Here is a 27,668-nt window from a genome sequence, read left to right on the forward strand (position 1 = left end):
ATAAATAATAACTATAATACTAATGATAATATTTGTGTTAAATTGTGTAGTACAGAGATCTCACAAACATCTGTTCCAGTCGCTAGATGGCAGTGCGGGCTCGAGTTCGGAACGCACTTGCCTTTAAAAAGGACTCAATTATAATGCCTGTCAGAAAAATAGATTTATAAAAACAAAAACAAAATGAAATAATTTAATTTGTTAATTGTGTGGTATTAACACGAATATTGAATATAGTTTAAAATCCAGAATGATTTGACAGTTATGACACGTATGCGATTTCTGACAGGCATTGCGTTTGCTTACTCAGTTTACGGAAGAGCAACTGGTGGAAGTGAATGCAATTTAATGGATGAGAGAAGGAGAAATCGTCGATCTACGTAGAAAATACGCTCGAGTTTCTTCTTTAATAGATAGGAAAAGGTCACAAAATGCCTTTATTTGGCCAAAATCCGTTCGATCAAGATGTGGGTGAGTTTCACTGTTGTTTTTGTCGAAGTGTTGTGATCTTGACAAGTCAACAGGGCCGCACTGTTTACTGTCATATCCTCAAGAGCTTTGTTTTTCTGTTGTATTTATTTCTTCTATTACTCTGATCATTTATATATTATGTATCAAGATTTGAAACGTAAATAATAGAGTTGTCTGCATCCTTATTCAAATATTCTACATTTCTGGAACATTTCAGTTATTCAGTTTAAATACTCTCTGTGAAAAGGAGATTTGAGCTGTCTTATGTTTCCTATATATTCCTTGATATTTTTTATTAGATTCTATCTCTTAATAATACAATACAATATAATAAATGTAATTAATAAGACATAATGTGATATAAAAATGTACATATATCAGGAAATAGTACATTATCTTGCTTATATAATGTATTATTATATAATAAGATCAAAATGCTCTGCTCTTAAAAGTTTCTAGATTTAAAAAAAAGTCTTGATTTAAAAAAAAATGACTGGACGTATAATGGAAGTTCATTTGTCAAAAGTGTGGGAACCCATAAGCATACATGTACATTGGCTTTATTTTTTACAGCTTTGTCCTTTAAGAGCTCAGTGTGTATGAACTTAACGCACTTGAGTATTGTTCATTTTATTTTAAGGTTTACTCTGCTAGATTTCGCAATGTGATTTAAGAGTTAGTCACTAAAATGTGCCCAGTTGTTTTGTTCTTGAAGGAGGGGACAAATAATCTATACTAGTGGATTATGACATAAATGGTTGTGCCTGTTGAGACAAGCTGGATATGTAAAATAACAGGCAAAACAGGCTGCTTTGTCTGTTTAACGGGATGCACATAATACTCCTATTTCAGTGGTGGTGGTGGTGTTTTAAAATGAGGAGGCAAAGTCCTCACATTTTTTTAAACTTCCCTGTTACACTTAATTTTCCTGGTTAAATAAACATTACATAAAAAGAGAGACATATTTTACACTAACAATGTAATGTTCTATTTATTAACCATTTAGTTAGTGTTTTTACGCATTGTTACAATTATTCCAAAGTAATAACTAAAGGCAGTAACAATTTAAAAAATATAGATTATTTGTGAACTAATGTTCAGCTTTTCTTTTTAATAGTTTACTTATTTTCAGTAGTCATCCAGCTTGAACACACTGGTCACAGACACGAAAATGTACCTTTAATTTCCCCAAGCTGATTGCTCACTAAAACTCCCCACAGCCATCATGTTTTCAGGCCATTTCAAGTTTGATTCTGACTTCCTTATTAGTTATGAATTAGTCTTCCCATTAATGGCATCATTGTCTTCATTCAGACTGGTTTGAGAATGTGCACGAAATTAAGAGGCGGCATCAAGTGGCGCACAAGTCAATCATATCCAATAATAACTGATCATATCCAATCAGAGCGTGATGAAAGTCTCTAACGTGACTTTCCCCCATTTATTCTCAATTACCCGCCACTAAACTCGCCGCACACTTTGGGGGGTCTTTTAAAAGCCAATGAACTTAGGGGAGGCAAGCTTTTTGCTGTAACTTTACCTGCGGGTGTCCTTATTGGACAGTGTTACCTCATAAAAACAAATTACTTTTATACTTTTTAATGTCACATTTTGTAATATTTACGTTGTTTTATTTTTGTGATATCGTAATTATTTTTGTAAAAACACCCGTCCCCACCCCTAGCTACTTAACAAACTGTAACCCTTCCTAGCATGTAAAACTAATAATATTCAAAACTTTTTACAAATTGTATCTAGTATGGTGTTTGTGTATTTTCTTTGTTGATTGCCTTTATGTAAATGAAAGGACGTTTAGACATGTAGAGGTCGAGACTTTGACTCAGTTTCAGATTTTCAGCATTGATATGATTCAGTAATGACACCTTTTATTTAGAGTCTCATTTGAATGCTCATTTGCCTTTTCAGAGAAAGCAACTAGTGAAACTAACACAGCGGAGGACTGGGGCCTCATTATGGATATCTGTGACCGTGTTGGGACAACTCCGAATGGGTGAGCTGAAATATCAGCATACAAACATGATTTGAATAACCATCCCCCGGTTTTACAGACAAGGGTTAAGCCTAGTCTCAGACTAAAATTCATGTTTGAGCTGTTTTAACTGAAAGCAACTTGAACTGACATATCTTCAGTGCCATTGTTTTTTTACACGTTTTACAAGCTACTCAAATGCCCTAATTGAACTAAGGCAGAATCCTGGCTTAATCTAAACCCTGTCTATGAAACCGGACCTATATGTTTTTATTTTATGCTTATTTTCGTAACAATTAGTAACATGAATGTTGCTTGAATGCATTATTATTGTTCTTATATAGATTTCTCCCTAATATACTGTAGGTATAATCATGCCGTTTTGACTCTTTTTGTTTTATAGTGCAAAGGACTGTCTCAGGTCAGTTATGAAGCGAGTGAACCACAAGGTCCCTCACGTCGCTATGCAAGCGTTAACGGTGAGCTCTTCATCTTCAGTTCCCATTGTAGTAAAACAGAGGTGCACCCACAAGGGTGTCTGCAGTCCAGAATACAGTCATACGGGTTGTCACACATCCTTGGTAAAGTTAATCTGTGAATGACTTGCATATAGTCACTGCACACTAAGCTGGGATAGAAGAGACGGAAGCTGTAAAAGCTTTAAAAACTCCAGAGTGCTTTAGCGTCTGGAAGTGACAGGCATCTCTGTAGGCTTCTACTGTGACTCACCAACTTCTCAGCCTCAGATTTCTCACTCTATTTTTAGATTTTCTCTAATTCTTTTTCATCTGGATGTATTTTTCCAAAAGTTTATTACATGGGTATTACAAAGGAATGGAATGGGTTGATATGCTCTTCCTTTTTTGTTGTTTTGTTTTTATCATAATAACAATTGTTGTTGTTTTCTGTAATAATTTTATGATGATGTGAATTTTAACTTGCACATATTTAAAGTATTAACAGTTATAGAAATGTTACATGTGCAATCACTGTTTGTATTGAACATTTCAATGAATCGATCAAACCTATTCACAGATCTGTATTTTAAGCAAATAATAGCTGTTCAAATATTGCTGTTATATCCCCTTTTAGTTGCTAGGTGCCTGCGTTTCAAACAGTGGAAAAATCTTTCACCTAGAAATCTGCTCGCGGGAGTTTGCAAGTGAAGTTCGTAGTGTGTTGAACAGGGTAAGGAACTTCAGCTTGCTGTATAAATATCAGTGTAATTCTGTACATTAAGGCAAATCCTGGTTTCAGAGTACAATAAATATTGATAATTGTTACCATCTTCATCCTCTTCTCCTCAGGTGCACCCAAAGGTTGGTGAGAAACTGAAGGCCCTGATGGTGGAGTGGGCTGAAGAATTCCAGAAAGAACCGCAACTGAGTCTCATCAGTGCCACCATCAAGTCCCTCAAAGAAGAAGGAGTGACCTTTCCCACCGCAAACCCCCAGGTAGGTTACACTTTGGCCCACTTTAGACATTCTGCTAACTAGGGGTGTGAACCTACACTGGTCTCACGGTTCGGTTCGATTACGATTATCATGCCATCGATTCGGTTCAATTTGATATCACAATGCGTTGACGATGCACTGCATCCTCATGTATACAATTTTGTCAGTCTGTTATATGAAATGAACCTTTAATTTTACCTGCTCAAAGAAAACACGCTTCTTGAATGTATCAGACAAAAGAAGTCTGGGCACAGAAGACAACAGGAGCGTTTAGAACAATTACACAAAATACTAAAAGCCACTTCAGGAGGTGGTCTGGGATTACAGTCAAAACTAAAGACTAAATGCATGTGGTTGTTGAAACCACATGTAAATTTTACTCCTCACAACAATATATAAAAAAAAATGTATGTGTGAGCGTGTTATGGGCTATATGACATGTTATAGCTACTATATATGACAGCGCTACTGAAGCACGCATCGCCGCAGACGAGCAGCTGCGTATCTCTTCATCAAGCGAATGCACACACTACCGAAAGTAAAGTCGCAGGGGCTCAACTAGGGCTGTAACGATTTGACCAAAAATAAAAACCTCGATTAATTGAACATTTGCCCTCGATTACGATTAATGAACGATTATTGTGCTTTTTTTTTGGTTGCTTTTTTTGCCCTCATAAGGTTTTTGAGTAAGTTCACTGATAAGGTTTGTACTGTAAATACTGTCTATTTAAGGTGGATTTTTTTTTTCTAATGAAAAAGTGCATTTCTTTGTGATTTTAAAATACTTGAAGGAAACGGTTCACTTTTAGCAGTTATTGTCTATGGGAGTAGAGAAATGAGAGTGATTGTGTGTGTGAATTAGGGCTGCTCGATTATGGAAAAAATCATAATCACGATTATTTTGGTCAATATTGAAATCACGATTATGTAACACGATTATTTCACATGACTTTGGGAATGTGTTGTATTTATTAAAAATACACCTTTCAACAATTCAATTGAAATTGTAACATTTGTTGTACTTTTTGAACTATTAAAATAAATAATATAACATATTCAAATCAAAGTATAAAAGTATTCATGTAAAAATGATAATCACAAATAAATAAGATCAACAATAGGCCTATGGTTCGGCTAGATATGCTTTTCATGTACGTCTAACCTTAGTTTTCAGGTACAGAAATGTCTCAAATGTAAAATAACATTGCATATTTGAGTGCATAAATTAAAGATGAATCCTATTAAACTTACAAAAGCTATTCAATCCGGATCGGATATGCGTCGTCTTTATCGACTGTATAAAGTTCACTTAAGGCATATACAGACTATGTCTGCTAGGATACTCATCAAGATGGACATGTTGACATACGTTTTGTGTGAGTTTGTCCGTTCAAGAGCAAGACTTGAAAGAGAACTCAATATTTGCGCGCTGAGAGACGTGTGCGCGCTCTCGGATGAGCGCACAGAGATACATTTCCTCACAGCGCGCGCGGCTTCTCATTCGCGTCTTCTGGCACTAAACCCGGGTGATGAAGGTGAAAACGACTGGTCATATTCAAACATACGGCAGCACTCGCATGCATTGAACAAAGTTTACAAAGAGAGAATTATTTGAAAAATATGAGGGGAAAAAGGACGTTTACACGGCACCCCTGCTCTCGTCAGTTTTTGTTTCTTTATTAGATTGTCATAGGTCACTCTGTTTAATTTTCAAGTGGTTAAACAAATTCGTGATGTTCCCTTGAGTTGCAGCCACTACCATGTAGCAAATCTTGCACGTAGCATGTTTCTGCTCGTCGTCTGATTCCTCGAAGCCAAACTGTTCCCAGACAACGGAGTTGGTTTTGCCTTTTTTGCTCACCAAACGCTGCTGTAACTGCCCTCCTTCTGCCATCTTTACTCGCGCAGAGTTTTTAAATTCCAGCGGATGATATGCACACGAGACACGAGACTCCCGATCTGAGAAAGTTTGTGGCTTCGGGAGGGGCGGATGTGCGCATGCGCGTTTCATTCAGAACGCAAGGCAAAATAATCGTTTTTTCTCGATTGTACCATTTTGGTGATCGTTGGGAGGCAAAATCGAAATCGAAATTCGATTAATTGCACAGCCCTAGTGTGAATTACTCATGAGTAATCATACAGTCTATATTCATTATGAAGCTGTTGTTTGTACTTACTTCAAAGGTATTCAAATATATGCCTATAACGGTTGAGTTTCTAAGCTCCTTTAGTTTAGTGACTTTAGTCACAGGACGGCGGTGACTGCGTTACTGCGCGCGATCTTCACGTGATGTGCGAGCTTCTGTCTGAGTGTTCGTTTGTCACAATATATCACAATATATCAGGCATTAGTTCAACATAATACACATCTGATGGTCGAAACTCGCTTTAATGTTCAAACTGGCGGGGCTTAAACCACATACAAATGACAAGCTTTGTGAGGACTTAGGTGAAAGAGGTCTGCCTTCAGGGCGCGCGCGCGTGTTGTCAGAGACGCGACACGACTCGGCTCTCTGTGTCACAGAAAAAAAGCTGAGCACTGAACGGATACGTATTGTTGTTTTTGAATAGTGCACAATCGCTTTAAATGTTGAAACTGGCAAGCCTTTAAACGCATGTACTTGACTAACTTTATGAGCATGAAAGTGAAAGCGATCTGGCTTCGGGGCTTGCGCGCACCGTCTGTGTGTGTGTGTTAGGGCTGTGCAATTAATCGAATTTCGATTTCGATTTCGATTTTGCCTCCCAACGATCACCAAAATAGTACAATCGAGAAAAAACGATTATTTTGCCTTGCGTTCTGAATGAAACGCGCACGCGCACATCCGCCCCTCCCGAAGCCACAAATCTCTCTCAGGTTGTGAGTCTCGTGTGCATATCATCCGCTGGAATTTAAAAACTCGGCGCGAGTAAAGATGGCAGAAGGAGGGCAGTTACAGCAGCGTTTGGTGAGCAAAAAAGGCAAAACCAACTCCGTTGTCTGGGAACAGTTTGGCTTCGAGGAATCAGACGACGAGCAGAAACATGCTAAGATTTGCTACATGTAGTGGCTGCAACGCAAGGGAACACCACGAATTTGTTTAACCACTTGAACATTAAACAGAGTGACCTATGACAATCTAATAAAGAAACAAAAACTGACGAGAGCAGGGGAGCCGTGTAAACGTCCTTTTTTTCCTTCATATTTTTCAAATAATTCTCTCTTTGTAAACTTTGTTCAATGCATGCGAGATTGCGAGTGCTGCCATATTTTCGAATATGACCAGTCATTTTCACCGTCATCACCCGGGTTTAGTGCTTTAGGGTTTAGGTTTAGAATGAGAAGCCGCGCGCGCTGTGAGAAAATGTGTCTCTGTGCGTTCATCCGAGAGCGCGCACACGTCTCTCAGCGCGCAAATATTGAGTTCTCTTTCAAGTCTTGCTCTTAAACGGACAAACTCACACAAAACGTATGTCAACATGTCCATCTTGATGAGTATCCTAGCAGACATAGTCTGTATATGCCTTAAGTGAACTTTATACAGTCGATAAAGAAGACACGAGGTCTTAAAGGGGCAGTAGCCTTTACTGCTGTCTGTTTAATGTCAAACAACAAAAGACAAGGACATCACTCACTGCTCTTGATTGAATAGCTTTTGTAAGTTTAATAGGATTAATCTTTAATTTATGCACTCAAATATGCAATGTTATTTTACATTTGATACATTTCTGTACCTGAAAACTAATGTTAGACGTACATGAAAAGCATAGCCGAACCATATTGTTGATCTTATTTATTTGTGGTTATCATTTTTACGTGAATACTTTTATACTTTGATTCGAATATATGTTATATTATTTATTTTAATAGTTCAAAAAGTACAACAAATGTTACAATTTCAATTGAATTGTTGAAAGGTGTATTTTTAATAAATACAACACATTCCCAAAGTCATGTGAAATAATCGTGTTACATAATCGTGATTTCAATATTGACCAAAATAATCGTGATTATGATTTTTTCCATAATCGAGCAGCCCTAGTGTGTGTGTGTGTGTGTCAGCGCGCTGACCTGTATAAACTGTGTAAAACATGAAGTTACTATAGTGATTCTGGGCATCTATAAACACAGATAACTGCTCCTGCATCTCTGTGTGCCTGCAAACTGCACTTGATGTGACTGACGGGGCGGAGTCATGTGAAAACCGAAATAACCGACATGGGAAAAATACGTCGGTTAGAAGTTCTGAATGTCGGTTTTGGTTATTTTTCGATTAATCGTACAGCCCTAGGCTCAACATGCAATCATATTCATTAAAAGTAAAGAAACTGAATGATCTTACCAGTGCTGTTGCCACGCTCGCTCCTATTGCGGCCTTTGATTGTGAAATTAGCTGATGATTAATAAAATGCAGCTCATATCTGTTGTTTTCGATGACGTGAACTACAATAAATATGCATATAGTGCGGGAATTATATCGGATTTATATCCGTTTTGCGGAGATACATTTATGTGCCCAAGTGTAAATGAAATCGTTTTGATAAATCAGATAGCTTTGATTTACACACAGCGCGTGTGTTCTCCAGGTCGTGCTTACCAGGTTGTTCATAAAAGCCGAAATGTGCCCAGATGTTTGCTTTTAAAGTAGTTGGAGCATTTTAATTACTCACACTTGCGTCTCGCCTCCCTCTGCCATTGTATGCTACTTCGACACAGCACGTACGTGACATGACGTCAGAAAAGAATCAGTACATTATAATCGGTTATGGTCTATTACTGAACCGATACCGAATCGTCCTCGTCTGCATCACGATGCATCGAAGAAACGATTAATTTCGACACCCCTACTGCTAACTATAAGTAACTGTGCAATTACATCTCAACTAACTATTAGTAGGCTGTTAGGTTAGGGTTTGTAGAATAAGCTGACATGTAGTTGCAAAGATATTGTCTGTTGAGGGACCATCAAAATAAAGTGTTAGCAGATATTTGGGTTAGTTCTCCCCAAAATGAAAATTCTGTCATTAATTACTCACCCTCAAGTCGTTCCAAACCCATAAGACCTTTGTTCATCTTTGAAACACAAATTAAGATATTTGTGATAATTTCGAGAGCTCTCTGACCCCTCCATAGACAGCAATTTAATTAATACTTTTCAAGGGCCAGAAAGGTAGGAAAGACATTGATAAAATAGTCAATGTGTTGTTCATAATTTTATGAAGCGACGGGAATACTTTTTGTGCGCAAAATCAAACAAAAATATTGACTTTGTTCAACAATTTCTTTGGGTTTGGAACGACATGAGGGTGGTAATTAATGACAGAATTTTCATTTGTGGGTGAACTAACTAACCCTTTAAGCAGACAGTCGACTAATAATGTAATAACTGGTAGTTGACATTTAGTTCTAAAGTTACTTATAGTTAGTAGAATGTCAAATGTGGTCAAATGACGTCAAAATGACGTGTTACCCCCAAGTATTCCTTCTATCAACTAATACCATGATCCTGTTGGTTCTCACTGTGATCTCAGCTGTTCATAAACACAGATGCTGATGAACAGAAAGCAGCCGCTGGTTTTTGGCCTAGATAAATGACCCTGTAACTTGGCTGAGTTAAAATTCATAGCGACTTTTTACATCCCAGATCAGCATAGTTCATTAGGTATTCAGTTTGTTTTTCTGTACCGGTAAGGTCACAGAAATCTGTGACAGATGTATCTGTGTCTCCTTGTTGTCATGCCATGGCATTTATGCAATGTAGGTCATTACAATGTTGTTTGGAACTTTCTGTGGCGGATAATATCAGATATTTTTACATTTGTATGTTGTTGTTGCACTTACACAGTTACACATAACTGTGTAAGTACTGATACACTACTATTCAAAAGTTTGGGGATGATCTGTCTAATGACTGCTGAAAATTCAGCTTTGCCACAAAAGGAAAATATTGATATTTTAAATTTGTAATAATATTTCAGTATTATATTTCACTACTATATTAATTTGCCAACCTAAAGAACTAACAGTATATGAGCAAAATCTGAAATAGTATTGTTGATTTAATGTTTTCTTGTGAGCTTTTTCTTTATTTTTTTGTTTTGGTCAATCTTTGAAAAAGAGCACTAGTTTTTAAAATCTACATTAAAAGTATAATAACATAAATGCCCAGTCAATTACCAATAGTCAAGAACCACCTCTGTATGAGAGATTATAAATTAATCATGGCTGTGTTCGAAATCGATTAATTACTTTGCGTGCACTAAAAAAGTATGTTCTGTGTATTATGAATCAGAGGTGGGAGTCAGTCACACATGTGCAAGTCACAAGTCTCAAGTCTTAACCTTCCAGTCTCAAGCAAGTCCAAGTCAATTTTTGTGAGAATCAAGCAAGTCAAGTCACTGCTTTATGTCAAGCAATTCAAGTCAAGTTGTAGCTTGTAAAGTAAAGCTTTAAAGTCAAGTAAGTCACTGGTAAGTCATACAAATGTTTGATGATTTAACTGAATTTATATTATAAGTTAAAACTACAGTAGTTATGGACTATGGGAGTTTTATTTGCAACAAAAAATCGCAATATGCATTTCTACTCAAAAGGTTCCCACATACAACTGAGTTGTTAATACAATAAAAATCTAAAAAATTAAAATTAAAACTACATAGCCTAAAATGCAAATGTAACTGAAATTAGGCCAATATATTGGGTGAGAAAGGTTCTCTTTGTATTATTTGAATTTTCTCTCTCCTGCTTGTCCTGTACAACGTGACCAGGTGATTGTTATTATGACAAATTAACTTAAGAGAACTCAGATTGTGTTTGTTGCTCACACCCTGATGAAGGCTTATTAGCCACAGCGCGTAGGTGTGCAGTATTTGTCACCTGTTTTTAAAATATTAAAGCCATGATGAAATAAAGGCTTTTAATATTTTCTCAATAATATTCGAGTGCCTTGGATTATTGATTTTTATCAACTCTTAACATGTCCAAACAGGGGTGTAGCTAGGGATGCACCGGTTGACCGGCCAAAAAACGGTTTTCTTTGTATTTTTCCGCCGATTTTTCCGGAAGTGTGCCCGCGTGCACATACGCCTATATTGCAATCATTCGCGAACATGTCACTTGTGTGTTACAAACGGAAACTGGAGAACTGAGGGAAGAGACGAGATGCTGAAGGGAATGAAGAGCCGCTTTCCTGCGCAAGCTTACCTCTCCGCGCCCTGCTCAAGCGTAGATGGTGAGCGTTTGTTCAGCTCAGCTTCTCACGTGTTGGATCGGATGAGAACGAAACAGACTAACTTGTGACAAAGCCGAAATACTTCTTTTTGTAGCCTAATGAAGAACGTGCATGCACTTTTGAAATGAAATACTATCAGTTCTGTAGCCTATACGATGATCATTTTTATTTTACCTTAAAATTACATTGACTTAATTTGATTTAAAAAGCACCTGCTGTAGCATCTTAGTTTTTTTCGTTGCACTAAACATTATTTGATTTAACATTTTGGAAAAATTATATACTTTGGTTTTATTTAATTTCACTGGTAAAGACTTTTTTCCTTTACACTGAATTTAAAAACAAATGCTGATTTAAGTAACATCTTTGCTTGGATTGCAGAATATGCAGTTGTTGCCTTTAATTTCACCTTTCAGCCTTTTAATTTCCAATTCAATTTCCAGTTCATTTCATATTGGGGACTTGTTTTCATTAGCCAAAAGCCAATTTAGCCTGTTGCCAAATACTTTACATTGTATCAACATTTTTATATAGAAACAATACAGAAACAAACTATCTGTGAACTGAGATACTAGTAAACACTTCTGCGGATATTCCGTATATTACACAAAAAAACGCTACGCTGCCGAAACACTCACAGCTAGGTGTCTTCAGCAAAACTGGCTAATTTCACAACAAGAGAAATAGGCAGAGTTACTCATCATTGTGCAACACAATATGGATACCACATGTCAACTTGCAGTGCTTGACATTTTCGTAGTGAAGACGTTTTTTTTTGCCATTTTGAACTCATCGCAACCTCTTTGTATGAAAAGTATGGATACGGTGCGGGTGACTGATTACCATGGATACTTGAAATTCACATAATCCTGGTACCTACCCAAAATTAATTATCCTTTGCGTAGTGCCTTTCATGTTTAGTCACGGCTGTCAATGCTCTTACGTTAGCTCTCTATGCTTGCCTGCTGCGTCATGTGGTTAGGTTGCGGTGTGTTCAAAAACAGATATTTAACCAAAACACAAGTTATTTCGAGTCATTAAACTCAAGTGCGAGTCAAGTCTCAAGTCATGAATATCAAGTCAAAGTCAAGTCTTTAATTAATATTTGTTAAGCAAGTACTAAAATATGTGACTTAAGTCTGACTCGAGTCAAGTCATGTGACTCGAGTCCCCCATCTCTGGTATAAATGTAATCTGGATGTACTACGTTCGCTATGTTGTCATTTTCGTGTAACCTACCAGCGTCATTTGCGTCACCATACCATTCATAAATCCTCTCCCATGTCCTCATGAGATAGTAAAGTGTCCATTGTATATGCTCTTCAGAATCTCACCCAGAAGTAATGGGTCATCCGAGTACTTTTTTTCCTACTCTTCAATGACTCTTAATTCAGGCATACTTTTTTTTTTTTTTTCCACTTACTATTTGTCACCTACTATATAGTAAGGAAGTATGCAATTTCGCAAGCAGCCATGTGACTAAACATGACCACTGTTTCTCACATGACATATCTGTTAACATTTTAGCTGTTTGTATAAATCAGCCAAGTGAGTCTGGAATGCTATGCATGTGTGAAAACTGGAGACAAGAGAACCAAGCGGCTAGAATGGAATTTCCTGCCTCATATTTGCCGTACTGACCTCAGGGAACCATGAGTTGTCAATTCTTCTTTGTTCTCTTCCTCCTCCATTTATTGTGTTGGACTACATGACTAGTGTAGTCCAAAAATCCAAAAATTTAGACACTAAATTTTTCAACTAAACATCGAAATACATCTAAATAATAAACTAAATTAACCATTTAAACTAAATTACTGATCAAATTATTGATCTAAAGCCCACACTGTCACTGTATGATACTTGAAATTTTTCCAGAATGGCTATACAGCTGAATAAAATTATGCTGCATTATTTTCCTGTTTAACACTGTAAAGCTGCTTTGAAACAATCTACATTGTTAAAAGCGCTATATAAATAAAGTTGACTTGACTTGACTAGTGCATGTGAACTTGTCTGTATCTGTTAATAAGTGCCGAGTCCGACTATGTAAATAGGTCACAAGACTTTGTCTTGTGTCTGTGTCACTACTGTGTCACGCAAAGGCCATCATATACGTTATCTCAAAAACCTACTTCTGTAAATGGCTTGTGATGAGTCATTGGTTAACCTTATCTGATCAGTATCAGTGTTTTTGCTACTATTTTTTCTTTGGTATTTACTGTACAGTAGTAGATCTACAGATGGCGTTATAGTTCTGTGTTCATATACTGTACAGCTGTTGTGCAATATATACAAATCAATTAAGTTTATACACTATTATTCAAAGGTTTGGGTTCAGTAATTTTTATTTAAAGAAATTCAATCTTTTATTCAGCAATGATGCATTAAATTGATCAAATGTGACAATAAAGACATTTATAATGTTATGAAATATTTCTATTTCAAATAAATGTTGTTCTTTTGAACAATCTATTCATCTAAGAATCCTGAAAAAAATTATGACAAATGATCTTAGCACAACTGATAATAATAATAAAAAAATTCTTGAGCAGCAAGTCAGAATGATTTCTGAAGTATCATGTGACACTGAAGACATTTTAAAATATTGTAATATTTTACAGTATTAGTGTTTTCACTGTATTTTTGACTAAATAAATGCAACCTTGGGGAGCATAAGAGACGTTTTAATGGTAGTGTATATGCATATAATACTTTTTTAAAGTAAATTTGGTGACACTTTAGATTAGGGTCCAATTCTCACTATTAACTGTGACTTTTGCCTCAATAAACTCCTCCTGTTTATTAATAGTTAGTTTAGGTAGTTGTTAAGTTTAGGTATGGGGTAGGATTAATGAATGTAGAATATGACCATGCAGAATAAGGCATTAATATGTGCTTTATAAGTACCAATAAACAGTCAATATCCTAGTAATATGCATGCTAATAAGCAATTAGTTAATAGTGAGAATTGGACCCTAAACTAAAGTGTTACAGTTATTTTTTGCAAATCAGTGCTGATCTGTTATCATGTGATCTGTTATTGCAGAGCTCCAGCACAAAGCCTATTAGCGCTCCTGCCCCCAGCAGAGTTGCTGATGATGATGATCTGGCCAAAGGTGAGGAAGGTTGCTCATAATTTCATATCGTTTTTTGATATTGGGGTTTATTTAGTCTGTTCTGACAAATGATTTTCGGCCCTGCCAAAGCATCATAAATGATTTGTGACTGTGGAGTCAAACCATAGTCTTCTTTACCCAGATAATGAGTGTTTATATTTTGCTCAGCCATTGAGCTGTCCTTACAGGAGCAGAAACAGCAGGTAGAGACACGACCCCTCACCATGATAGCTGATCCACCCTATAACACAAATGGAGGAAAAGAGTCTCGTAAAGTGCGCGCACTCTATGATTTTGAAGCGGCTGAGGACAATGAACTCACTTTTAAGGCTGGAGAGCTTGTGCTCATTCTAGATGACAGGTAAACTGATTGTTCAAGGGCATTCACTTAACTTAATTTATTGCTGTCTTTGAATTTCCCATAACCCATATTGGTTGTCCATTATTAAATTATAATGTTGCTATTATCCAACAGTGATCCAAACTGGTGGAAAGGAGAGAACCATCGAGGAGTAGGCCTCTTCCCTTCAAACTTTGTCACCACCAACCTGAACACTGAACCAGACCCTGGTAATACACTTTATAACCTGGATGATTTGTTTTTCTCATCAAATTGCACACACAGATCTCCTGAATTCTCTTTCCTGTAGTGATGTTTGTAGAGAAGACTGTGGTCCCAGAAGAGCCCATCGTTGAAGTCAAAGCTGAACCTGAGCCTGTGTATATAGATGAGGTGAGTGCTGAATGATTTTTGCGTGACTCGGCTACACCTCACCACTAATTTAGAAAAGTGTCCAGAAGTAATTGATATGAAAAATCATCTCTAGGTGAAGTTCTTTTGGTGTCTTATATTGATTGTTGTTTTCTACAGGAGAAGATGGACAAAACTCTCTACCTTCTCCAAAACACAGACCCTGCAGATGCCTCTCCTGACAGCTCAGAGCTGGTCACATTAGAAGGTACTAGGATGTCTTTAATGTCTTCTCTGCAGAAACCAATTGCATTTAGGTGTAGGAGTGGGCGGTACAAACAAAATATGACCATGAATATGTAATGAACCCTTTTCACACACTGTTATGACTGGTTTCTACAGTTAAAGTTAACATGTAACTGAAGTTGCCATAGTCTTTGCTTTCCTATTGTTCCGTATATCCGAGTGATACGACTTCTTGAACAAGAAAAAAATGTAGGACAGGACTTGATTTTGTCCATCGGGAATTAATTGGATTGTTGTGGTTTGCTATTGCTGTGATCTCATGTGAGTGACAGGTTGTCACAGGTTGCTTCAAGAGGGAGGGACAGTTATTTTGGTTAAACATTACACAAAGATATGCATGGATAAATTATTTACTAAAATACTGCAATGGTCCTTAAAAAAATAAGAATTGTCAATATATGTCATTGTAACTTTAAAGAGCACCTATCATGGAATTTTGAAATTTACGTTACACATTTTAGTGTGTAACATAGATCTAAGTGAACAAAAACATCCTGCAAAGTTTGAAATATGACAGTGCACCGTATATATAGTTATTTTCTTTCAAAAGTAAGAGTCGACTCAGTCATTTTTAAGAATCGTTAGAAGACCGAAGCTTTTTCTCTGACTAGATGACGTCAACTTGTCAAGTTATTTGAATACGATACGCCCACTTATTGCGCTCCAAGACGCCAGTGAAAACTAGAAAACATCATGGCGACGAGACGCTGTGTTCTGAAGTGCGACTCAAGCAAACTTTTTTCATCTGCCCAAGGATGAGCATTTGAAGACTAAGTGGCTTGAAGACAAACCATACATCGTCGTGGTGTTTATTAGTCTTCAAATGTCTCTATTTGCATGTTTCGCGATCTCAGGAAGCTTTTATTAGGGACTTCTATTATGGCACATGGTATCTTCTTCGTCTGTCTGTACCATATATGGACTACATGTGCACAGAGCGCCCTCCGGCTGCCAGTATGAATTGAAAACAACAAATAAGAGACATCTGCGCATTTTGAGGAAGTATTGAATAAAAAATTCTCCTCTGTTTAGAAATTTGACACAGACATATGAGAATCTATCAATATGTCTCCTCATCTGCACACTTTTGAACTAAAAGCCCTGAGGGATGTTGATTTGTCGCGAGTCTTCGTGAGGAGAATAGAGGAGTTTTTTTATGAATGAGATCAGCTGAGGCTCATATTACAATCAAACAGTACCGACGCGGTTTTCATATTCATAACTCCTGACACATATTAACAAATTACTGTGACTATAAGACTTTGATGGGCGTTCCGTTTCCGAAAATATCTGCACAGACTATACCAATCACAACTGACTGGGTCATCGGACCAATCACCGCAGATTAGCGTCACGTAAAGGCGGGGTTTTGAAAAGTGAATCACTAAAGGAATCATTTGAGAATCGCTGTCAAAACAGGTAAAAATAAATGCATATTATAAGAAAACTAAAGTCTTTTTTGTCATTGCATGCATGCAAAACTGTTGTTGGGGACTTCTAAAACAATATTTGGAACATTTTAAATGCCATAATAGGTGCTCTTTAACATCAAAAATACATTTACATTTTTTTTTAATTTCTAACACTACTTTGTATTATTACTTTCACATTAAATTACAGAAAAGGTGGGAGGTGACTGTAAATTTGCCATCTTTTTGTCTTCTGACCAACAAAATAAATCTGGATATTTTTTTCCTTTTATGTAAAGTCATAGAAACACTAAAGTGGATTTTATTCTTTTGCTATTGGGTTATATTAAAAATCATATTTTTTCATATTTCCATTCACCGCTATAGTTATTCTAGTTTACCCAACTATGTTGACTTCCGTTTCTGAGAACCCCAGAAAAGTGAAAAGGGTCCATTTTAGATCACATCATTGCATGGCTCTCTAGAGTACTTAATTCTGATTGGTCAGAATCTTTTTGTATAATGTCCACTAAACTGTAGATTGACTGTTATCCATCATTTTATATCTCTCTCTCGTATCACAATGACACATTGTTACGTCCCCTTGTGTCTAGGGGCGGTAGGAGAGTAGCATATCAAAAATGTACCAACGAGAACAAAAGAGCAAGAACGTAAGAGAGATGGCTCTATCAGCACTCACCACACAAATGAAATATTCTAGGGTTTATTTACAGTCTTTTTACTGGTAAATAATGATCAAAATGTTGATAATAATAGTAACAATAATTTCAAAAGAAACAAGTACAAAGAGGCTTCAGAAGGGGGTAAGGCCAAAATAAAAAAGTAAACTACCTGGGAGTAAGAAAGTAATACATAACCTATCAAAAGAAAATCAAATAAGCAAAAAAACTCTTGTCTGAGATTCATACTAACCAAACGCAGGAGAAAAAGGTTTAGCAAAGAAAATGGCACCCACCTCCCAACTGCTTCTGCAATCAATAACAGTAATGCTTCAACACATCAACTTAGGCTGCCACCACAGCAGGAGCAAAAGGGTTTTCTTTAAAAAAAAAAAAAAATACCATTTATAGCTCAGTGCACACACTCAACTATACAGCACAATGTCTGGAACAGGTCACACTGTCTGGAGAAAGTCTCTCTCTGAACAGCCAGTTTCTTCTGCTTAAATACTGGCTCCTATCTACAGTCACTTATGTAGAACAGCTGGCTCCAATCACACTCCTCGATATAGTGTTCCTTACAACTTACCAAAGATCCTGTGATCCATGGATATTGACATGCAGCCAGGAATCGTGTTTCCTGACATTTATATTAGCCTGATTTCGACGCCAGTGAAATACACAAATCAAATTTGCATGTGAATGCTTTAAATAAATACAATATACGTAGGTCTAAATCCGGGTGACCACTTATATCAACGTTATATCGTCATATCGACCTGTCCAGCCCTAAAACTTGTATCGTTTTTATCAGTGTTTATTTAAAAACATCCAATAATGCAGAATCTAAGATGTAAATATTTAATTGATGAGTTGTCACAAGCTGACTGGAGTCCAGTTTCTAAATGTGTAGAATTAATTATGGCCCCTTTAAGAGCTGTGCGCTCCCCTGTTGAATTGTCTGCATTGTATGCTATGCGCCTCGAGCTCCTCTGTGTATACGGGTTATTTCTGTCTTTCCGTTGTTGTTTTATGTTATTTTGTTATTAAGTAACGATGTGGACTTAGAACGTTTGTGACGGACAGCTATAGTTACAGAGTTTCACGTGGTATAAAGTGCGAGCTGGGAATGTCAATCGGCTCTGTGTAGTCTCTAACCAAGTGAGTGATCCCTATTTCCTCCGGACACAATGCTTTACAAGTCGTTTCTGTGAATTGCAACAAACCATTTGCTTCTGTTTTCTGTAGCTTTTGTTAGTCTTTAAAAATATACCTCAGATTTACAGTCAATCTCAAAGCTCTTTCCCATTTTAGATGTGTTTTGAGTGTTTTTTGCGGCATTCACACTGCATTCACGCGTCATTCTGCCACTCACTGGGCGTAACCGTAGTCACTCCGGTTGACGGTGATGTCACGCACATACCCTCTTTAGGGAGGACCAAAGGAAAACAGGCAGAAAAACTGTTGCTGAGTTTAAAATCGGCCTCTATACCCTCATTCTCCGTTCCCTACGTTACTCCACTAATATAGTCCACTTGAAGGAGTGAATGAAAACGAGTGATTGAATTCGGACACTGAGTGCACCTGGAGAGCTGCCATTTCTTCATAGTTTGTGCTTGCTTTTTAAGTATCAATTGAAACATAGCAAACTGGCAGCTCCAGTAGTAATGAAAAGATTTATCTTGAACTTTGCCTTGCCTTGCCTTGGAAACTAGCTTTGGCAAACCTTAATTAAACAATTTAATAATCAATTAAAAGGAATTTACACTTATGATATTACACTGTAGCCACATTGGACCAGTGGTTTGTAAAATGAATGAATGGATGAATGATTCAGCTGTGGGCACCATCTACTGGTCAGACAGGGGAATTCATTCGATGCGTGACTCTCACAGTGCATTATGGGTATTCTCTAACCGTTGAGCGTACATTGGTTGTCTACTATGGTTTCAAACACCACTACAAATGGCTGTCCCTTCAAATAGTGTCCTATTTTAGGGAATGGGGGAGATTTCGTCATAAATCTGACATAAAATTGTTGTGTCACTATTGTCATATGTGACATTGCACACAGGTTTTGACAGTTCCACTGGGTAAATTATTAATTCCAGGGTGCTAATCTTTTGTTCTCTTCATCTTCTAGATGCTTGTGAAAAGATGAACCCAATGATTGATGAGAAACTAGAAGAGATTGACAGGTTTGTTGAAATCTTACCCCAAAACAAGCTGCCCGTTTTCCCAGTCTTGGCATATGAAAAAGAACATCTCTCTCATTCCCGCAGGAAGCACTCTGAGTTGTCCGAGCTGAACGTGAAGGTGCTGGAGGCTCTGGAGCTGTATAACCAGCTAATGAATGAGGCTCCACTTTACAATGCATACTCTAAAATGCAGACTATCCAAGGCACTTACCCAGGAGCCCCTACTCATCTCACTATGCAGGTTGGCCTAGCCATTTAAATTGATAATTAGTGACAATTCAGTCCATGATATTTTCTGATATTTTTTGTTTTGTTTTTTTCTTCCAAAGCGTTATTCTGACTACTTTATTTATTTCTTGTCTCTCTCAGGGTTATCATCCGTCTGGAGCCTACATGTCCTCTGGTGTTCCACAGGGCTATAGTCTTTCAGACCAAGCTGGCCCTCTCTGCTCTCTTCCTCCTTCAGTCAATTCAGCGGCCACCAGCCAACAGGCACAACCTCCTTACATCAGGTAATATAAATGTGTCCTGCTAGCCTACCTCTAAATCTCAAACAACTTTTGTCTGCTCTACATGTATATGGATTTTTCTGAAAATGCAGTACTCATCCCTCCATATAAAAAAATAAAATCCTGTCCTCCTGTCCACACCAACAGTGATATATACAGTGAGGAAAATAAGTATTTGAACACCCTGCTATTTTGCAAGTTCTCCCACTTAGAAATCATGGAGGGGTCTGAAATTGTCATCGTAGGTGCATGTCCACTGTGAGAGACATAATCTAAAAAAACAAATCCAGAAATCACAATGTATGATTTTTTTTAACTATTTATTTGTATGATACAGCTGCAAATAAGTATTTGAACACCTGTCTATCAGCTAGAATTCTGACCCTCAAAGACCTGTTAGTCTGCCTTTAAAATGTCCACCTCCACTCCATTTATTATCCTAAATTAGATGCACCTGTTTGAGGTCGTTAGCTGCACAAAGACACCTGTACACCCCATACAATCAGTAAGAATCCAACTACTAACATGGCCAAGACCAAAGACCTGTCCAAAGACACTAGAGACAAAATTGTACACCTCCACAAGGCTGGAAAGGGCTACGGGGAAATTGCCAAGCAGCTTGGTGGAAAAAAAAGGTCCACTGTTGGAGCAATCATTAGAAAATGGAAGAAGCTAATCATGACTGTCAATCTTCCTCGGACTGGGGCTCCATGCAAGATCTCACCTCGTGGGGTCTCAATGATCCTAAGAAAGGTGAGAAATCAGCCCAGAACTACACGAGAGGAGCTGGTCAATGACCTGAAAAGAGCTGGGACCACCGTTTCCAAGGTTACTGTTGGTAATACACTAAGACGTCATGGTTTGAAATCATGCATGGCACGGAAGGTTCCCCTGCGTAAACCAGCACATGTCCAGGCCCATCTTAAGTTTGCCAATGACCATTTGGATGATCCAGAGGAGTCATGGGAGAAAGTCATGTGGTCAGATGAGACCAAAATAAAACTTTTTGGTCATAATTCCACTAAACGTGTTTGGAGGAAGAAGAATGATGAGTACCATCCCAAGAACACCATCCCTACTGTGAAGCATGGGGGTGGTAGCATCATGCTTTGGGGGTGTTTTTCTGCACATGGGACAGGGCGACTGCACTTTATTAAGGAGAGGATGACTGGGGCCATGTATTGCGAGATTTTGGGGAACAACCTCCTTCCCTCAGTTAGAGCATTGAAGATGGGTATAATATTTACATTGATTTTCTCAGGTGTTCAAATACTTATTTGCAGCTGTATCATACAAATAAATATTTAAAAAATCATACATTGTTATTTCTGGATATTTTTTTTTTTAGATGATGCCCCTCCATGATTTCTAAGAGGGAGAACTTACAAAATAGCAGGGTGTTTAAATACTTATTTTCCTCACTGTATATATGTGTATATATATATATATATTAGTGGTGGGCATAGATATTTTTTTTTAATCTAGATTAATCTCACTGTAATCTTGGAATTAATCTAGATTAAAATGGCTCATTTGAATTCTGCCGAAGGCATTCAGAATATGTGTGCTCATAAGTGATCGTTTGTCTTTTTGTAGTTTGAATAATAAATAACTTCTGTCCCTTTAAGACCTGACGCACGCATGGATCCCAAACACTGTTCCTTACGTTGGTTACGACTGTGTTTACGTTAAAACTCACCAACATGGGCATTGAGACATTTTTGAGTGTATTTGAACATTAATAAACTGGGTAAAGGAGCTCATTTTTGCATTTTTTGTATGTCAGAGGCGGCTTTATTACGGTATGTGTGTGTGCACTTCAGATCCAAGCGCGAAATCTGTGGGAATTAGTAGAATTAACGTTATGTGCAACCCCGCACGAAATTCAGACCGGTCACACCAATACTAACACGCTGTCACGAAGAAAAATGAATAACCGTTTGCCATGTTCAGATGGTTAACCGGACTGAATTAGGCGGGTGTGTGTCAACTCGCTGTCGGTCGGAGAGGAGAGGAGAGCGCAGCTGATATCGATACTGTGTAAAATCTCGCCCCCTACAGTGCAACTCGGCTAGGTATACATCCGCGCTAAAATATCAAGGTGAAAGTCATCTTAGCTTGCGTAGTATAGACCCAGCTCCCAACCCAACTTTGAGAATAGATTAACGTGATATTTTTTTTATCGCCCGATAACGCAGCACGTTAACGCCGATAACGGCCCACCACCAGAGGTGAAAAAAGTACTCAAAAATGTTACTCAAGTGAAAGTACAAGTACTGAATGAAATTTTTACTCAATTAAAAGTAAAAGTATCTGGCCAGAATCATACTTGAGTAAAAGTAAAAAAGTACCACATTAAAATTGTACTTGAGTATTAAAAAAGTAAAAGTAGTGTAAAAGTAGCAGCAAGAATGAAACCTAGAGATTCTTCTTTAAGCTTTTAATCTCTAAAAACATGAAGTGAATGAACCACATACAAGGTTTTATCCTGCTTTAGAACTGTTTGAATTTAATGGTATTTATCAAACTATACCTAATGCCAGTATGCAACATGCTACTCAAAGTTGTAAAACCCCGGATTTAACTTAAAGGGTTAGTTCACCCAAAAATGAAAATTCTGTCATTAATTACTTACCCTCATGTCGTTCGACACCCGTAAGACCTCCGTTCATCTTCGGAACAGAAATGAAGATATTTTAGTTGAAATCTGATGGCTCTGAAAGGCCTCCATTGGCACAATGGCACTTTACACTCTCAAGACCCTTAAAAGGTACAAAAGACGTCGTTACAAAGTCCATCTCACTACAGTGGTTCTAAAATAACTTTATGAATCTGCGAGAATTAGTTAAATTTCAGCAGTTTGGCGGTTTGACACGCGATCCGAATCATCATTCGGCTCACTGATTCATACTCATTATTCAGTGAGTCGAATGATGATTCGGATCGCGTGTCAAACCGCCAAACTGCTGAAATTTGGCGATTCAAACCGCTGAATCGACTCACTGATTCATAACGCTTCGAAGCTTCATGATGCCTTGTTTTGAAAACGTCATCACTATGTAAGTCGTTATTTAGGGTTTTTTTGCGCACAAAAACTATTATCGCCGATTCATAAAGTTATTGTAGAGCCACTGTAGTGAGATGGACTTTGTAACGACGTCTTTAGTACCTTTTAAGGGTCTTGAGAGTGTAAAGTGCCATTGTGCCAATGGAGGCCTTTCAGAGCCATCAGATTTCAACTAAAATATCTTCATTTCTGTTCCGAAGATGAACGGAGGTCTTACGGGTGTCAAACGACATGAGGGTAAGTAATTAATGACAGAATTTTCATTTTCCATATTAAACCCCGCAGCTTGTGACGACACATTGTGTCCCAATGTCCTAAGACACGAAACGATAAATACGTCCTAAGTCCGACACCGACACCGTTAGCCATATCACCCTTTTGCCCAAAACTTGTTTCCCACTGAAGTTAAGCAGGGCTGAGCATGATCAGTACCCGTATGGGAGATCTCCTGGGAAAACCAGGTGTCTGCTGGTAGATGTGTTAGTGAGGCCAGCAGGGGGTGCTCACCCTGTGGTCTGTATGGGTCCTAACGCCCCAGTAGGGGACACTATACTGTCAAAGAGCACCGTCCTTCAGATGAGACGTTAAACCTAGGTCCCTAAAAAAAATCCTAGGATCTCCTTCAGAAAAAGAGTAGGGGTGTAACCCCGGCATCCTGACCAAATTGCCCTCTGTCCATTATGGCCTCCTAATCCTCCCCATATACCGATTGGCTTCATCACTCCGTCTCCTCTCCACCATAAGCTGATGTGTGGTGGGCGTTCTGGCGCAATATGGCTGCTGTCGCATCATCCAGGTGGAGCTGCACATTGGTGTTGGTTGAGGAGATTCCCGCCTTCTTTATGTAAAGCAATTTGAGTACCCAATATTATTATTATTATTATTATTATGTACATTGACCACACTTACCGGAAGTGATGCCGTGCTGAACGGGTGTTTTTGAGGTAAAAATATTATAAAAATACTGTTCGGTTTCTCGCACAAACCGATCGTTTCATGTCTTCGGACATCAATGTGTTGTCACAAGTGGCAGAGTTTAATATGGATTTGTCTGTGCAGGTTTTTTTTACTCTCATAGATGATGCTAGTAGTCATGTACCATTCACATGCTTACGATGGTTTTGGGAAACGCAGCCCAGGTCAAGGTGCTGCAATTGTGGTAATTGATGCGACATGACGTCACTTCCAAAGGACCAATTAACATGTCTGACCAATTTCATGGAATGTGAAAATGAATCTCATTGGCAGAATAAATACATTTAAATTAAACATTTAGATTAAACTGGGCATCAGCGCAATTCAATTGGTTTGGTAATAGCAAGGGAAAATAGAATGAAGTGATCTCCAAAAAATAAGTACTTTTTGACTGTAAATAAAATTGTAAGGAGTAAAAAGTACTTTTTTTTTATTAAAAAATTTTATTAAGTAAAAGTATTGATTTTTATTGTACTCCAGTCCATGCTGAGCCACACGGTGCGTAGAAGTCACCAACTTTCTGCAGTGTCAATAGCTACAGACCTCCAAACTTTGTGTAGCCTTCAGATTAGCTCAAGAACAGTGCGTAGAGAGCTTCATAGAATGGGTTTCCATGGCCGAGCAGCTGCGTCCAAGCCTTACATAACCAAGTGCAATGCAAAGTGTCAAATGCAGTGGTGTAAAGCACGTCGGCTCAAGACACTAGAGCAGTGGAGACGTGTTCTCTGGAGTGACGAATCACACTTCTCTGTCTGGCAATCCGATGGACGAGTCTGGGTTTGGCAGTTGCTAGAACAGTACTTGCCTGACTGCATTGTGCCAAATGTAAAGTTTGGTGGAGGGGGGATTATGGTGTGGCAGTGTTTTTAGGGATTGGGCTTGGCCCCTTAGTTCCAGTGAAAGAAACTCTTAATGCTTCTGCATACCAAGACATTTTGGACAGTTTGGGGATGGCCCCTTCCTGTTCCAACATGACTGCGCACCAGTGCACAAAGCAAGCTCCATAAAGACATGGATGAGCAAATTTGGTGTGGAGGAACTTGACTGGCCTGCACAGAGTCCTGACCTCAACCCGATAGAACACCTTTGGGGATGAATTAGAGCGGAGACTGCAAGCCAGGCCTTCTCGTCCAACATCAGTGCCTGACCTCTCAAATGCAAATGTTTGAGGTTATGAATGTTTGAATGTTATAGCTGCAAAGGGTGGGCTTACTCCATATTAAACCCTACGGATTAAGAATGGGATATCATTAACGGTCATGTGCGTGTAAAAACAGGTGTCCACAAACGATTTGTAAACATCCAATTTGATAGTTAAAGGTGTGTATGTTAATGAATTCCATTTATTCGTAAATAGGGCGCGCATGCACAATTAGCATAATCCCCGCCCATGAGTTACAGCTATGTAAATTACATGTCCAGGAACGCTGTGGAATCTTCTGGACTCCCTTCTCAGGTTTGGCTCCAGTATATTGCATAAATGCTAGAGAGACTAATTGGCCATGTGCCTAACAATAAATATTCAATTAACGTGCGTCCGCCAAAGCATATTTAGCCAGGTGCTCTTCGTAAAATGGCCAGCTGGTGCCGTTTAAGAACGCTTTGGAGGTGCAGCATTTTTCCAGCTGAGACACAAAATATGCCAGTTAGTAATCTGTAATCTCATTTTTAGGATTTTTACTGAATATAAAGATGCATTATCCAGCAATATTAACTTTTTGTTCAGTCATTGTAGGATGGTTAGTCGGTGTAGTATTTGTCCCACCCCTCCTCCACTGTGATTGGACGACCGGGTAAAACGTGACAGTCATGAGTTTTACCCAAAGTTGAACAGTTTTTAACTCCCAGCTACAAAAAAATTAAATAAAAAATAAAAAGACATTACTAATGTACTTGTGAAATAGGCTATTATTGTTCCACAGAGCTTTTATGTCAAAAACCACAGGAGGCCATTTTTTTTTAATTAGATACTTTTGTTTAGAATAACATTCTGATAGTGTTGTTGGGAAAAACCGCCATAAGTAACAGCAAATTGTTTATTTCTTGCAGCGGCCCCATGAATGGACCATATGCGAACCAAGCTCCCGGAGCCCCTGCCCCTTACCCACCACAGATGGGCGTGGCTATGGACATGTCTGCCTATCAGAACGCTAATCCTGGTCTGCCTCCAACCTCCTATCCGATGTCGGGTCCAGCCCAACCCGCACCCCATCAGCAACAAGCGGCCTTCTACCAGCAACCCCTTCTGTAAGACTGACCGTATGACAGGTCCGACTACACAGCAATTAATATCCAATGCAAATTCCAAATGGTGAAATGAGGTTGAGAGTATTTTCCTCTCTCGTCTCTATTGATGTCAAGGGGTATGCAAAGATTCGCTGACATTTGTCTTCGCAGGACAGAGATGTAATCCACTCGAAAGGAAGCAAGCACTTGTTTTTCTCTCCCACTTATTAACCCATGAAGCAGTTTAGGGCAGGTGTTCAGAATTGATGGAATGAGTCACACTAACCATAAACATCATTTTCATCATCTTGTGATAATCACCAGCATATTCGTCTTTTTTTCTGATTGTGGATTTAAGATTAAATGGTAAAATGCACATACATGATATTATACTTCATTTAAAGAGACAATTCTTTAAAATGTTGCCATTTTCCATTTATGTCTGGGTTGACCGTCCCTACACTTAAATTTCTTGCCTTTCAAAAGCAAATGTTGGGGTTTTATCAATGGCACCGTGCGGTATAGAGAGGACAATTGTATGAAGAAGATTGGATTTACATGGATCACCAAATCTGGAATGATTTTATGTGCCAATACTCAGAGCATTTGTATAAACTCCTACAATCAAAATGGCGGTTTTAGGTTCAACTCCCTGTTAGTGATTCCAGAATTATGGGCCAGATATAGTAGGGGCAGCAACAGGCTAGATTTTCATGTAATATTCATAAATTCCTTTGCAACCTTTGCTTTAGAACTGACAGTGGTCACAAATGCAATCCCTTTATGGTCAATCCATATGTTTCGCTGTATAATGATATTTATAATATGCAAGAACCGCTTGTGTTTGGCCATTTGCTGTTGTTTGACTTAATTTAAGCGTGTAAAAGTGCATACAGTATAATTTTCATCTGGTCTATGATTTCCTTTGCTGGAAAGATTGATTAATTGTTGTTTTGTGCTTCTTACATATGTGAAGAAACGTGCTTTGCTGATGTACCCACCCATTTCTCCTTAACTGAGGTGGGAAAATGTATAATTCCCTTACCATATAGACAGCTTTCATTCTTGTTGAAATGGGATTAATGTAGTAAAATGTAGATGAAAATTGTCTTTATTTTTTTCATTATCAGCTCGAAAAAATATTGTATATTAGATGTTAAATAAATGGCTTTGTCTGTTTTGCACCTTAACTTTATAAACATTTATTTACCACCAGATGCCTTGTTCTTTCACGAGACCGAATAAACATAGAAACCAATTCAAAAGACTTTATTTCAGAAGCTGCTGTATATTTGTAAACCTGTATGTTTTAAGAGATTTAGAGGGAAATCTGTATTGTACTCATGGACTCAATGTTTTGTAACA

The 27,668-nt window shown here is 38.0% G+C and overlaps 1 protein-coding gene across 1 annotated transcript; it reads left to right on the plus strand.

Annotated features, from left to right (window-relative positions):
- The first annotated feature begins 91 nt into the window (after positions 1 to 91).
- stam2 (signal transducing adaptor molecule (SH3 domain and ITAM motif) 2) lies at positions 92 to 27,515 on the plus strand. Its single transcript, XM_079821439.1, has 14 exons — positions 92 to 471; positions 2,398 to 2,482; positions 2,865 to 2,940; positions 3,554 to 3,649; positions 3,769 to 3,915; positions 14,173 to 14,242; positions 14,411 to 14,603; positions 14,718 to 14,812; positions 14,893 to 14,975; positions 15,114 to 15,201; positions 19,472 to 19,526; positions 19,611 to 19,767; positions 19,896 to 20,038; positions 26,127 to 27,515. Exons 1-14 carry the CDS (start codon positions 432 to 434, stop codon positions 26,326 to 26,328), a joined length of 1,530 nt encoding a protein of 509 aa, XP_079677565.1. The 5' UTR covers positions 92 to 431; the 3' UTR covers positions 26,329 to 27,515.
- The last annotated feature ends 153 nt before the right edge of the window (positions 27,516 to 27,668 follow it).

Source organism: Gobio gobio (assembly GCF_949357685.1).
Source record: "Gobio gobio genome assembly, chromosome: 7".
NCBI classification, from domain to species: Eukaryota; Metazoa; Chordata; class Actinopteri; order Cypriniformes; family Gobionidae; genus Gobio; species Gobio gobio.